Below are 15545 nucleotides of genomic sequence, written 5' to 3'. Positions count from 1 at the left end.
AGTGAGTTTCTTTTTTGTTGCATATTTTTTGACGAATCAAAGCGGAAAAATCGATTTTTCAATCGTCAAAATATGTTACCGGTACTATGTTACCACTTAAACCCTTTTCTACATTGTCATACAACGTTGTCACAGACATTTGCAAAAAATACCAATCTACAAGCTCACAACGCATCACATCTATTTTCCCTATTTTTGAAGATTGATTGTTTTCATAATCGATTCATTAGACTCCTAGTTAACTGACCTGTATTGTCTCCTGTGCTACAGGCTCTCATACAGTGTGTTATCTCCTGTGCTACAGATGTGAAACAGGCTCTCATACAGTGTGTTATCTCCTGTGCTACAGATGTGAAACAGGCTCTCATACAGTGTGTTATCTCCTGTGCTACAGATGTGAAACAGGCTCTCATACAGTGTGTTATCTCCTGTGCTACAGATGTGAAACAGGCTCTCATACAGTGTGTTATCTCCTGTGCTACAGATGTGAAACAGGCTCTCATACAGTGTGTTATCTCCTGTGCTACAGATGTGAAACAGGCTCTCATACAGTGTGTTATCTCCTGTGCTACAGATGTGAAACAGGCTCTCATACAGTGTGTTATCTCCTGTGCTACAGATGTGAAACAGGCTCTCATACAGTGTGTTATCTCCTGTGCTACAGATGTGAAACAGGCTCTCATACAGTGTGTTATCTCCTGTGCTACAGATGTGAAACAGGCTCTCATACAGTGGCAGGAGAGAATCGACTTTGCCCACAAGCTGCTGACCCTCCTCAACTCCTACAGCCCCCCCGAACTCCGCAATGCCTGCCTGGGTAACTTGCACACAAGTTTTATTATTTTATATTATTAATATTTTTATGAGCACACATGGTTATTTTATTCATTCAGTCAAAAAAAGTTTAATCACAATCCCAAGCGTGTTGCTTGCCATGAAGAACAGAGCTACATGCTAACAATATGTCGTGACATAACACTTTATCTTGTAGGTCTGTTTTTTCCTTTTTCTTCAAAACGTGAATTGTCACATGACAGCTTTATTGTTTTTCCTCCCCGTAGATGTTCTGAAGGAGTTGGTGCTACTGAGTCCTCATGACTTCCTGCACACACTGGTGCCCTTCCTGCAACATAACCATTGCACCTACCACCACAGCAACATCCCTAGTGAGTACTGTATAAACCACTGTACCTACCACCACAGCAACATCCCTAGTGAGTACCTTAGAAACTGTTAACATGAGTCTCCTCTACTCTCTACCCAGTGATTTACAAACTGTTTCTGTTCCCAAAGCACACCAATGGGCATGTCACAATCTCAAGGAACACCTTGTATTCTATTTTCGAAACTGAAACTTCAAAACCTTTCTCCAAATAGGGATGCCAGGTCAAATATATATATATTTGTAGGGTATAGAATTTGCCTGTTTTGGGCAACGAGGGTGCTCAAAACACAGTCAATCAAAAATATAATTCACACGTTTTTGGACGTGTCTCACTGCACATCGTTTGGGAAGCTTTAGGGTTAGAACTGGCAACAAAGAAATATATATATATAACTAGTGGCGGATATCGCCAGGTACCTGGCGATGCGATTACACATCGTTTCCGAGGGTCACGATTCGATTAATCCCGATTAATCCTGATTAATTGGGCTATGTTACGATTCGATTAATCCCGATTAATCATAATTAATCACTCACTGTTAATCACTCAGTCACTGTGTGACTAATAAACAAAGTGCTTTATAATGATTATGAATATATATATTCTTTCACAGTGCATGTTTTTAACTCGAATCTTTGCTTCTGGGGGGGTCCATAGAAGAAAATATTTTCAGATGGGTGACCGTGGCCAAATACAGAACAGCAATAAGCTTTCTTTAAAAAAAAAGAATTAGTTTGTACAAGCATACAATAAATATATATTAATAATGACATAAGATGTCATGTCATAGAAATACATGGGCAGGATTTCGGTTGAGGTCAGCAGCACTCTGTCAAATTGCCTTTATTCTTTGTTAGGACAAAAAAGGTGCTTTTCTTTGTTTCCTTATTCAGGGATTTAATTTTCAGTTACTGAAGTGTCATTAAGGAAGCTTTGGGTCAGTTCTTGAGACTATATGTTGCACTTTTCTGTTTGTTTGCACACATTAAGGAGCATTTGGTTTAAAGTATTTTACAAGTGTATGGCAACATTTTGGATTCTATGATGTTGGGAACTCGATACAACTCACAACGTGTACAAGACCATATTGCCCACTGACATCCAGAGATGCAGTCAAGACAACCATCCCGATCCCGAACACACGGACAGCTGCCCATGCACTCATAAAAGGCGACTAGAATTACGAAGTCCATCGGCACTTTTATTGCAAAGGATTTACGTTCACATTCGGTCGTGGGGAGCGACGGATTCCGGGCCATGTTAGCACTTTGGAGCCACACTACATCGTCCCATCTCGGCCACATTTCACAGGCGGTCGATGGTGTGAGTTTTATCGAGTTCTCGTGTCCCCTCAACCTCATACGATCCAAAATGTTCCCTTTCTGTCATCTTTTTTCTCTTCCCCTCCGCGTTGGTAACTCGTTGTTTTGGTTGTTGAAAGCTAAAGCGTGTGCGAGCGCTGTGTGCGTCACTCTAAACAGTCCGGTACGACGACGCAGCGCAGTCGCAGATTAGTTCCGCCCTTTTGCTCCGGTAAAAAAAATACATTATATAATCGATGTTTGACATTTGTGCATCGATGAATTATCGCCCATGATGGCATCGCGATTAATTGACTAATCGATTTATTTCCCCACCACTATATATAACAGCATTCATGATTCATATCGCCTTTCTAAAATGTTAACCTCATCACAAGTATAGTAATACTTAAGTGTGTGCGTGCTTTTCCCAGTGTCGTTTGGTCCCTACCTGCCGTGCAGAGAAAACATCAAGCTGATGGGAGGTAAAAACAACATCCGACCCCCCCGCCCGGAGCTCAACATGTGTCTGCTGCCGTCCATGGTGGAGACCAGCAAGGTCAGACTGGTTTTACACTTTTACCTTATTACGGAGTGTTCCTGCTAGGCCAGAGACTCCAGCACTGAGGCTGATGTTTAAATACATACATTCACATGAACAAGGAAGTTCAAAATCTGTCGGCTATATTGGTCAGCCATGCTGTGTAGAGCTAGATATGCCAGTTTGGCGATATCTTGTTTTGCCAGCAGATGGCAGTTAAGAGCACAAAACACCAGAATGAACTGGGATCAATGATAGATGACTGCTAAAAGATGACCTTCTGGGCATATTGCGTGATTTATTGAACGTATGTATCATTTGGTTACAAACTGCCTATTTTATCAGGAGAGAGCAGCTTATTTTCTAAATTATGTTGATTATTGTTTTATTTATTGAAGCAGCATTTACAGTAGCTCCATTGATTACTATCTGTGATGTGTTGGATGATCTGGTAAAACAGGGTACTGTAGCCTCTTTCTTGGCAGTCAATGAAATTGACATGTCTGTCTATACAGTTCTCTATCATCTCTGCTGTAGTCATCCCCACTTGAATTGGATAGGAAACCCATTCTCCCATGCTCTTACATAACAGAGAGTTGAAACTTTAGATTACCGGCAACATATACTTTATTGTTCCCCAGAGAGGGGAATTCAAACATCAAATGAACATTTAGGATCATGCATGATTTACACTCGGTTGTTGTGTCGGGTCTCCAAAACCACCCACAAGCTCTGAAGCATTTTAGCTCCAGTACGTGACATCGCCGGCATGATTTTATCTTGATCTTATAATAATGTTTGTATGTCAGGGGAAAGATGAGGTGTACGACCGGATGCTGCTGGATTACTTCCTGTCTTACCACCAGTTCATCCACCTGCTCTGTCGAGTCGCCATCAACTGTGAGAAGTTCACAGAGACCCTGGTCAAACTAAGTATGTATTTGAATATGAGAGAATGTGTGTGTGTGTGTGTGTGTGTGTGTGTGTGTGTGTGTGTGTGTGTGTGTGTGTGTGTGTGTGTGTGTGTGTGTGTGTGTGTGTGTGTGTGTGTGTGTGTGTGTGCGAATATGAGAGAGACCCTGGTCAAACTGTTTTATATCAATTTTCTGATTCATGACAAAAACAGTACAATTAAATATGCTGGCAACTATGAAAAAGTTTACATGACTGACATCATAAACAGACCAAAAATAAATAAATACAAGTCACATTTGGTTCACTCTTGGTCTAAACATTATAGTGCACCAGCTTCCTAGCTCTGATTATTAAATCATTGTACTTTGTTTTCCAGGTGTCCTGATAGCATATGAAGGACTGCCTCTTCACTTGGCCCTGTTCCCAAAACTTTGGACTGAACTCTGTCAATCACAGGTACGTCGTCGTTCTCTCTCTCTCTCTCTCTCGTCTTTCTCAGTCATGATAATTGTGAGGACGTTCTAAAGAAAAATACAGTTGGAATTATTTTTCAGGCCAGCCGTATTGGTGTTCTTGCTTGAATTGCATACCATTACGGAATGAATACAGCTGACTTCGATTTCCTTAACTTGAATCCTATCTAGGCACTGGACAAACGCCACCAGCCTAAGAAAAAAGGGCATCTTTTATTTTAGATCAAATGTTCCCAATGAAACTATTTTTCATGTTAAAATTGGGATCATGTTGATCTGAGACTTAATGTGGACAGCCATGGCCCGTTGTAATGATGTACAGTATGACTCCATATTGGGCAAGGCTTCAGTCCGATCCGAGCCCCATTGACTTCAATTATAAATGTTAAGTTAAAAATATCCCCAAAACATATTTGGAGGAACGGAATTACTGTATTTCTTTAGTCTACGGTGTTGAAATGAAATGTGGCACTCATCTGCCACAGTGTTTGCGAGATTGGCTCTGAACAAATGCACACCCACACAGACGGACAGCAAGCCTCATACCAAGCCTGCTGACATCCTCGTTGTTGTTTTTAGTCTGCTCTGGCCAAGACGTGTGTGAAGCTGCTGTGTGAAGACCCAGCCTTTGGCGAGTACATCAAGTGCATTCTGATGGACGAGAGGACCTTCCTCAATAACAACATGGCCTATTCTTTCCTCACCTGCTTCCTGCACAAGGTAACACAGAACATTATGATGATAACCATATAACGGCATGCTCAACCACTGGTGCTGAATCCTAAAATATATATATATATATATATATCTATATTAACAAGTGAGAACTTGTACCCAACACATGGCAAGAAACCCAAAGCCACAACAGCTACGTAGCTATTGCAACACCCACAACACCATCTTACACACTACACCCACACACACTTACCTTCGCAGTGTTCGGGACCTATCTGGCTATCTCCTCCTATCGCGCCCAACGCCAACACTCGACACCACCCGCCAAACACTGGTCATTGCAGTGCAACCAAAGATGCCTCCCGTCCACACTCACGCCAGCAATGCATTTGTTTACTACAAACATTATCGCCCCAAGCACCCACACCCCCGGAACACTGTTGCCCTTTCACCACGCTAAATTCGCCATGTCTATGCAAGTGAGCACAAATTACATGTGAGAAAATTAATTCACAAGCCCACAAATGCCATTCAAATGCCGTTCAACACACACTACGACTCGCTTACAATTCGCCAACCTGGCAACTACTACCCTGTCTTTTAAGCCACTCCCCTGTGCTGTTCTGATCTCCGAGTCTCCCTGACAGTCCTGTCCGCAGGAGAAAAACACAAGGAAGGAGAGGAATTCTCGCCTCACGATTTTGCTTATTCCTTCTAAATCTCTGTATATAAAATATCGCTTACTCAGCGAATCTCTTAGTTACATCAACATTGTTCTTCCATAGTACTTGGTTTGTGCCAAACTATTACAATTACACCGTTCGAATTCGCCATTTCGCCTGCCGAGTACTTTTCATTGCGCACACGCGCACACACACACACACACACAGGAATAGAGATGCAGCCTATACACGGAGGCAGCGAGACAGGACTTTATAATCTTGAGTTTCATTAAATAACTGTCTTTCTCCGCACGCGCACGTGCGCACACAACATTATTCAAGTGAAATGCGTAACGCCAATATTGGGCTAATATAGGTAACTAGAATTTCGCGGCCGCTTCGCAGCCGCTCATCCCAGAGTTACCTTGCCGCGCACTATGGGAAGAAGGAAATTGCGGGAGTTGACTCCACATGTAGTAACGGATGGGTTATTAGTTCTTATTATGTGTCCTTATTAGTGTAGTGTAGTCAACACTTTATGGCTCATACACACTGCCCGGTATTTGCTCCGATTATGCTGTCGGGGAGCATTTTTGGCGCTGACCGACAAAACGGCTGATCTGACGTTAAGCGGTGCCCGAAAGGTAGATCAGGATCTACCAGTATAGATCACAAAGGCTTTGCAGGTAGACCACATGACATGGCCCTAAAAATATATATAATTTTAATATAAAAAACGATTTTTGCATCTGCCGCTTGAGATGACCTGAGATGACTTGATTGATTTTTTTTTTGATTTTTTTTTGAAGATTTTTTTTTGCGGCTTACGCCTTTTATTGATTTTTTAAGGGACAGATAGTAGGCTGACAGGAAACGGGAGAGAGATGGGGGGGATGACATGCGGTAAAGGCCGTGTCGGGTCCGGGAGTCGAACCCGCGGCACACCGCGACTGGATCACCAGTCCGGTGCCCAGACCGTTACGCTACGGCCTGGGCCGACTTGATTGATTGATCAAAAAGGGCCTGTCAGCTCAAACACACAATGAAATACTTGTTGTTGCGTACAATCATCAGTAGCAAAGTCAAATACCAAAAATTAAAACCAATGGGATGATAGTTTTATTTTGCTGGTCGTTTTGAAAGTAGCTCTGAAGTAAAAAAAAGTGTGGGCAGCCCTGGTATAGATGATTATATATATATTCATTCCGTGGGTAAATCCCTGGCTGTAGGCTACCCACATATTGGTAGCATATTAACTATATTAGCCCAATATTGGCGTTACGCATTTCAGTTGAATAATGTTGTGTGCGCGTGCGGAGAAAGACAGTTATTTAATGAAACTCAAGATTATAACGTCCTGTCTCGCTGGCGCCGTGTATAGGCTGCACGGCTATTCCTGTGTGTGTGTGTGTGTGTGTGTGTGTGTGTGTGTGTGTGTGCGTGTGTGTGTGCGCAATGAAAAGTACTCGGCAGGTGAAATGGCGAATTCGAACGGTGTAATTGTAATGGTAACAAACCAAGTTCTGTGGAAGAACAATGTTGACGTAACTAAGAGATTCGCTGAGTAAGCGATATTTTATATACAGTGATTTAGAAGGAATAAGCAAAATCGTGAGTGGCTTAAAAGACGGGGTAGTAGTTGCCAGGTTGGCGAATTGTAAGCGAGTCGTAGTGTGTGTTGAATGGCATTTGTGGGCTTGTGAATGAATTTTCTCACATGTAATTTGTGCTCACTTGCATAGACCTGGTGAATTTAGCGTGGTGAAAGGGCAACAGTGTTCCGGGGGTGTGGGTGCTTCGGGCGATAATGTTTGTAGTAAACAAATGCATTGGCGGCGTGACTGTGGACGGGAGGCATTTTTGGTGGCAGTGCCAGTGCCAGTGTTTGGCGGGTGGTGTCGAGTTTTGGCGTTCGGCGCGATAGGAGGAGATAGCGTTGCAACACTGCGAAGGTAAGTGTGTGACGTCACTGCCGTGTGAGTGTGTGTGGGTGTAGTGTGTAAGATGGTGTTGTGGGTGTTGCAATAGCGACGTAGCTGTTGTGGCTTTGGGTTTCTTGCCATGTGTTGGGTACAACTTCTCCAATATAGAATAGATAGGCTACCAATATGTGGGTAGCCTACAGGGATTTACCCACGGAATTAATATATATATATAATCATCTATACCAGGGCTGCCCACACTTTTTTTTACTTCAGAGCTACTTTCAAAACGACCAGCTCATATGATATACCCACCAAATAAAACTATCATCCCATTGGTTTTTATTTTTGGTATTTGACTTTGCTACTGATGATTGTACGCAACAACAAGTATTGCATTGTGTGTTTGAGCTGACAGGCCCTTTTTGATGTCAATCAATCAAGTAATCTCAGGCGGCAGATGCAAAAATCGTTTTTTATATTAAAATTATATATATTTTTAGGGCCATGTCATGTGGTCTACCTGCAAAGCCTTTGTGATCTATACTGGTAGATCCTGATCTACCTTTTGGGCACCGCTTAACGTCAGATCAGCCGTTTTGTCGGTCAGCGCCAGAAATGCTCCCCGACAGCATAATCGGAGCAAATACCGGGCAGTGTGTATGAGCCATAACGTGTTGACTACACTACACTAATAAGGACACATAATAATAACTAATAACCCATCCGTTACTACATGTGGAGTCAACTCCCGCAATTTCCTTCTTCCCATAGTGCGCGGCAATGTAACTCTGGGATGAGCGGCCGCGAAGCGGGCGTGGAATTCTAGTATATATATATATATATATAAATTATTGTTATTTTTATGTGCACATTCAACAGCAAACAGCTGAAAAAAATGAGGGTGTGCGTATGAGAGGGGAAAAGAAAAAAAAACGTATCCACAAGGTGTATAACTTCATGTTGTGTGTTGTCCCTCAGGTCCTGTCAGTTGTATAATGTGCTGTGTGTGTTGTCCCTGCAGGTTCAGGGTCAGGTCCTGTCAGGGCCCAGCTGCAGCAGCCTGGTCAACGTGTTGGTTACCAACCTGCTGAGTGAGCAGCACAGTCTGCAGCCTGAGCTGGCTGCTCACCGCCTGGAGCTCAGCAAGACCAGCAGCCTGCTCAATGCTGTACGTACACTATTGAGTCCACATTTTTTAAATACATTTCACACTTCCATCTGCTATATAACCAACACCGGAAAAACTAACAACAACCTCATCCAAAAGTCTCAAGTTTACAGTAGGTATAGCCTTCAGGCATCCCGTCAATGTTGACGCAGGGAATGTTCCCTTTTTCACCAATGAAGGGTGCTCCACTGGCGACATTGCGCTTCATTCGATGACTGTTATTCGCCTCTGTTAACTTTTTTGACACGTCAAAATGCACCACGATGCAACACAGTCAGTGGAGCTTCAGCGTAACTGAATTCCTCACCTAGAGAATCTGAAAGATGTTATTGACATCGGCATGCGTTAAACAAGGTCACAGTTTAGATGATTTCAAGCCAACTCAAGTTTTTCTTTATTGCCAAACAACTCTGCATATCCAATAAAGTACTGATTTTGTGAAACGGAAATGTTTAGATTTTTGTGATCAATGATCATCATCATATTCTCTCTCATCCCTCCTCAGGACCTGCGTGCGTTGGTGCTGCTGCTCTCAGTGCATCCTCCACAGGCGTTAGACCCCGCCCTCGGCCCCACCCTCCACGAGCTGCTGGGCCGGTGTCGGGCCTGCGTACAACAACGCACAGCCTTGGAGCTGGAGGCCAAAGACAGCAAGGCCAAAGGTAAGGCTGGCTGAAATGGGATTTAACCCATTTTGACCTGAGATCAGATTCTAAAAATGTCTTCTACATCCTGACAGTTTTCTGAAAAATCTATGTTTCTATGTCAGTCGTTCTTTGATTTTTCAAAAATAGCAGACCTACAAGCTCATAGCGCACCACTCGGTGGCTCGCTATGAGCTTGTAGATCTGCTATTTTTCAATAGCTAAAGCATAACATAATGCTGACACCAAAAGGGGTTCCCGCCCCAAAATGGGTTAAGCTGTTCTATCAATCAGTCAATTAGCCTTATTGTCACAGCACAATTACAGGTAAAAGTGAGCTTTCACATTTGCAGTTTTTAAAGAGTAAATAAAGAATTAAAAGTAAAAGAAGGGGGAATGAGATTATCCAGAACCAGACATTCCCAAGTAGTGGTAAAGAGAGTTCACCCAGAATACAAAACCGGTAACCATTTATCAAGCCATGTCTTTTGGGTGTGATTTGACGAGGTTTGTACGTCTCTTGTCAAGATGTGTGCCGTCAACCCAATACAATGGAGCTCAATGGCATTTGGTTTGGCCCTCAAAGCAACAAATTACACATTTGTAAATTACATGTAATGTAAATTTCCCAGACATGATAGTGGTCCACCTGTGTGATCATGGCCGGTAGAAAAATGTAACCACCACCGTCTTTTGCCTCCAAATTTTGTCCAACCCTCACCAAATTATGGTACGAGTATACTAATGACACTGAGGTATCACATTGACATGATGCGTTAATTGAGGTTTTATTCCGCAGCTGAGGAGGAGGGAGCCACCCCAGTGAAGCGTCGGCGGGTGAGCAGCGATGAGGAGCGAGCCGGCGAGGGCACCAGCTCCTCCATGATGGGCTCGTCAGCCTCCATGCCCTCCACCTCCGCTGCCTCCTCCTCCACGGCCCTCCCGCCGTGCGGCGAGCTGAAGGCACAGGCCGACCACCAGGAGGCGCTCACGCCCGCTAGCACTTCGGACACGGAGACGCGCGACTCCTCCTCCCTGATCGACCCCGGCACCGAGCAGGACCCGCCCTCTCCTCCCGACCCCACCCCTACCACTGCAGCCCCGGCCCCCAACAACATGGAGGCTGCTTCTTCCCCAAATACTGCCGCCGCCAAGGAGGAGAAGATGGAGGCCTCGTCTTCCTCCTCCACCTCGTCCTCATCTTCCTCCTCCTCCTCTTCCTCCATGCAGGAAGTCGGGGAGACGTACATCCGCGGGGAGGACCCCGAGCCGCCGCCTCCTCGGCACGACGAGGAGGAGGAGGACAGGAGGAAGAGGAGGTGTGGCGGGGAGGCCTCGTCCGCTGCCTCAGAGGAGACCAAGGAGCAGAAGGAGATGATGGCTTCCTCTAACGCCCACGCCCAGCCCCTAGTGGAGGACGCCATGTTCCCGTCAGCCCTGGGAATGGTGGGGGAGGGGCCAGAGGTCAGCGGTCACGCTCCCACAGCTGTCATGGCACACGCCGGCCCGCCCCCAGACATGCTGGACATGCTGTACAGGACGGTGGAAGCCACCATTGCCATAGTTACTAAACTGACTGGCAAAGGGCCCTGCCCCCCCTCCTCGTGACATCATCAACTCACAGCGCTTTCAGATCTTTGAGAAATCTTTCTTTTCCTTCTTTTCTTTTCCTTTCTTTCTTTTCTTTTCTTTAAGCTGAATCATGGTCTTGGTTGAGGACTTCCTTTCCCTGTGTTCTTGTTTGGGTTTCTTCTTTTGCTGTATGTGTTGCGCTGGCCTTATGCTCATGACGTATTTAAATTGGTTGGCTCTGTGCTGCGGTCTGTCCGTGATTTCAAAACCTTGTGGCTTTCAATTGCCGCCATCTTCCTCCCCCTGGTGTTATGCTCAAAAGAAACATCCCTGGACAACAAGTTGCACAGCCTGCCATTCGTTTGACAAAACAAGAAGAAAAATATCAAGTTGTACAAGCTATAGCACATTTCTTTCAAAGGGCAAAAAAAAATCGTTTTTTGTTTGTTTTTTTTAGTTTTGCCTTTTTTTTTACTGATTTACTGAGTTTCTTTAGAAAGTGATTTTATTCGTTTGAGGTTTGCTGTAACGGGGAAAGGTTTACAGAAATTTTAGTCTGTTTATGTAATTTAATTTTATTGCATTTTTACTGTGTATAAAATTGTGTCCCCTGTGCCAGTTTTGTACTTTAATGAAAAAGAGGCGAAAATTGCCTTGGCTTTTTTCTGTGGTTAAATATCCAAACTAAGTTTACCTGTACATTAAAAGAACCACAAGAAACTTGATTCTGTAAAGAATCCTCTCTAGTCATTGCCTGAAGGTGTATATGAAAAATTATATATATATATAAATAACTTTATATATATATATGAATATATAAAAATGGTGCTTTATTTGACTGTGGCTGAAATAAAGCACACTTGATGTAACAGTTGGAGCTTTATTTTATTTACTGAAATACATTCCATAATCTATTGTCATTCTTGCTTCTTTTGCTGTTTGGTTTTTTCCTGATTTTATTTTAATAGAGATAAATTAATAAAAACTTTAATATGAATAATTATGAACAGAAATCTATTTTGAGACATGAGATTTGTTTTCTTTCTTTCTCACCCGACACCCGAATGTACAGCTGTTATGGTTCAAGATTTCTACAGAGCATACTGTACTGTTATGAGGTGGTTTCCAACACCGGTGAAGCTTCAAATACAGTATACTGTAAGAGTTGATCCAAAAATGGACGTAAACATTATTAGGGCACGATCACTTTTATTCTACCTACTAGATTCTGCCAATGCATTTCAATGGGAATTGAGTGGGGGGGTTTTTTAAATCCGCAAATGGAAGCAAACCGCTCCATTCCCATTGAAATGCTTTGGCAGAATCCAATCCACCCTCAGAATAAAAGTGCGGTGTGACCGTGCCCTTATTCTGCAAAAGGAGACGTGTGAAAAATTGAGCAGGAATTATTTAATCTAGCAAAAAGCTATGTTATCCGAACATTGGACATACTGTGTTATGGACAGGGGTGTTGAATATTATAAATTAATAATGTATATGCTAATTCTGGCTGTTAATTTCATTGATTCATGTTTAGACTAGACTTACTGTCTATTCCCAAATCATCTCCATTATTATTAGTGCCTTCATCTCTTTTAATCTGTTTGAAATATTGTGTCAGAGCTTTAAAGTATTATTTCTGCAATATGAGAATAGCATGTTGGGACCTTGTATTAACAATCTTGACAGTTGTACATGCATCTTTTCACAATTTAGAATGTCTGAGCTCTTGATCGCAAACTAGGAGAAATATGGCGCACTCACTATCCTCCATAAATGCACCATGTCTCTGCATGCGTGTGTGTGTGTGTGTGTAAGTCGAGAACCGTTTCACCCACCGACTTCACATTCAACACACACCATCCACACCCCCGCAGGGAGTGCAGTGCCCTGTATAGAGTCGGTCGGACCCACAGTTATCCAGAACCACCACAAAAAGGCTCTGGTCAGGCTCTGCCAGTGGGCCTAATGAGTCCAACTCCTTTCACCTGGGCCAGGCTCTGCCACTGTCTGCCAGTGGGCCTAATGAGGCCAACTCCTTTCACCTGGGCCAGGCTCTGCAAGTGGGCCTAATGAGGCAAACTCCTTTCACCTGGGCCAGGCTCTGCAAGTGGGCCTAATGAGGCAAACTCCTTTCACCAGTGCAGAGACACAGGCACATACACAGATCTCCATGTGGGACACCGACTGACAGTTAAAACGGGTGGTATGACAACGTATATCATTAGGTTCCCAAGTTGCATCGTTCCCAAGTAGGCTGGCTGGCTGGCTGTTGGTTTGAGCACAGAATGTAGGCCAGTCAATCTAAGCTTAAAAAAAAAGGGGGTGACCCACAAACTGCAAGAAGGCAGGCAGACAGACACATACTGTACTGTACAGAGATCTCCATATACAGTATGCATAAAAGGGACACAGCAAGACAGACAGGTGCAAAAAACCCTTGTGTGAAGTGAGGGCCATCTTTTGAGGCACGCAGAAAGGTAAGAAAGTTTCAATTTTATTTGTCCTTCACTAGGATATTCCTATCATTCTGGTGGACAGTCCAAATGTTGAAAGACAGTTCAACAAAACTATTAGCCCTCCAAGCAGAACCCAAATGCTACTGAAGTTTCTGACATTTGTTAGACCCAGTGCATTGGGTCCTGTTGCACTACTACCATGCCACCTGTTTAAAACATTTACTCCATGTTTAGCGCCTCTCCGCGCTCTATGACGAAATGTTTCCGTGTGAGGCTTTCTGAATATGTAAAGTATAAGTACCCATACATGCCGCTGCGATAATCTCCTGTGGCGCAGAAGCCGTTAAGTATTTTTAATATATGTTTGCCCGATTTGGAAGCTTGGATTCTTCTCTTCCTTCCTTGTTTATTGACACCTCATTGTACCGCCTATCTGGCTAGCTAGTGGCGCTATAGCTATGACACAGCAGATCAGAGGCAGGGACGTAGCCTCACAAGCCAACCGCACACCGGGAGGCGGTACAAATTACGCCTTTGTCTCCTCCTGCCTAATACTCCCTGCAGGTATCCCCAGCCCATACTTGGCCTATTACATGCAGTAATATCACCCTCCCTGCCCAGGTTCCGTCCCCAGAACACAGCAATTGACAAAGCCGGATTCACCCTGGATTCAGCAGCTAAATCACTTTTTAATGAGTAAAGAAACTGAATTCCATTTATATAGGCATTTGTTGGCACTTATAAGCATGCTACTTTTGATTTATTTCATTTGCATTTTATAATAAGGCAGAAATTGATCCTTTTCTCACATACATGTATTGTACAGTGTATTCACACTTTGTGAATATCAGTGTAGTGTTCTGAATCTATATATGAGCATGTTCGTAACCCTCAAGCTTGTTGAAGGTTCACGTATCAACCATTGGAACAATACAAAAAGAAATGCCAGGGATAATAAATTGTTCCTTTATGGCCTTTGTGGCGGTTCATTGTGAATACTCATGAATGATGTAGACGTTCCTGAACTATAGTCATCCCAAATGTGTACAGCATGTGTGTGGAGTAGGGGTGCAACAGTTAATCGAATTATTAAAAAAAAAATATATATATATATATATATATCGATTAATAATGTAGCCACTGAAAAGTAATAAAATAAAATCACAGAATGTAATACTGATAACTAATGAAAATAGCAGATCTATTGGACAAGCAGAGTAAGCTCACAATGTTGTGACCTACTGTAATAGATCTGCTATTTTTAAAGATGACATTATTTTAAATATAAAAAACACGTCTCGATTATTCGATTGAAAAGCAATTGATGGAAGAATCACTACAAAATGTATGTATAGTTGCATCCCTAGTGTGTACTGTAGATACAGTACATACAGTAATGTGTTCTCAGAGAAAGTCACTGTCACTCGTCTCACCAACATCAGTAATATTTGTTTCTACTTTGCTACTGTTACTGTGCTTTCCCATTATTTCCATCTCTTCTCAATCTTCTCCTGATGTATGAGCGTTAGTTACTGTCCCGTTGCCGGCCACGCTATGCGCTACAGTCTTCTCTGGCTCCACCACCTGTGATGACTTGCTGTCACTTCTCGCCTACAATACAATACACATCAGGTACTACAATTTACAATTTTGGCATTTAGCAGCTCTTAATCAATAGCGACTTACAGAAAGCAAGGACAACACAAGGTAATGCATCCAAAGCATAGAAATAGTAATCAAGGATCATAGGTAAACCAAGAAACTATCACCAGTCTAGAATATCCTAAAGATCAATAATCTGTACATTGAAACTATACACACTATCAACAATGATATACACACTGTCAACAATGACGTGTCTACATAACATGCTATCTAAATTACATTTTAGGCTTATGCAATTTTTACATTGCATAAGCCTGCAAGGTCGTCATAATAATATGGCCGAGCTCAGAATGAGTAGGCTACTTACCCGCTCTGAGGTTTCAGACTCTGAGGTTTCAGACGCTGAGGTTTCAGACTCTGTGGTTTCAGTCTCTGTGGT

The 15545-nt window shown here is 43.0% G+C and overlaps 1 protein-coding gene across 2 annotated transcripts in view; it reads left to right on the top strand.

The window, feature by feature from the left end:
* Positions 1-12033, top strand: part of usp34 (ubiquitin specific peptidase 34) — a 79564-nt gene extending 67531 nt beyond the window's left edge. For both annotated transcript variants that reach the window (XM_083765070.1, XM_083765069.1), the window contains exons 71-79: positions 710-817; positions 1062-1166; positions 2902-3026; positions 3818-3941; positions 4300-4379; positions 4976-5116; positions 8680-8826; positions 9332-9488; positions 10270-12033. In XM_083765070.1, coding sequence (XP_083621196.1) covers positions 710-817; positions 1062-1166; positions 2902-3026; positions 3818-3941; positions 4300-4379; positions 4976-5116; positions 8680-8826; positions 9332-9488; positions 10270-11078 — 1796 coding nt within the window. In that variant the 3' untranslated portion in view covers positions 11079-12033. The remainder of the gene's footprint in view (positions 1-709; positions 818-1061; positions 1167-2901; positions 3027-3817; positions 3942-4299; positions 4380-4975; positions 5117-8679; positions 8827-9331; positions 9489-10269) is intronic.
* Positions 12034-15545: the final 3512 nt, after the last annotated feature.

This window comes from Protomyctophum parallelum (assembly GCF_964188405.1).
Source record: "Protomyctophum parallelum genome assembly, chromosome: 5".
Classification (NCBI taxonomy): domain Eukaryota; kingdom Metazoa; phylum Chordata; class Actinopteri; order Myctophiformes; family Myctophidae; genus Protomyctophum; species Protomyctophum parallelum.
The sequence above is the reverse complement of the archived record's forward strand: the minus strand, read 5'-3'. Positions and strand labels throughout refer to the sequence as shown.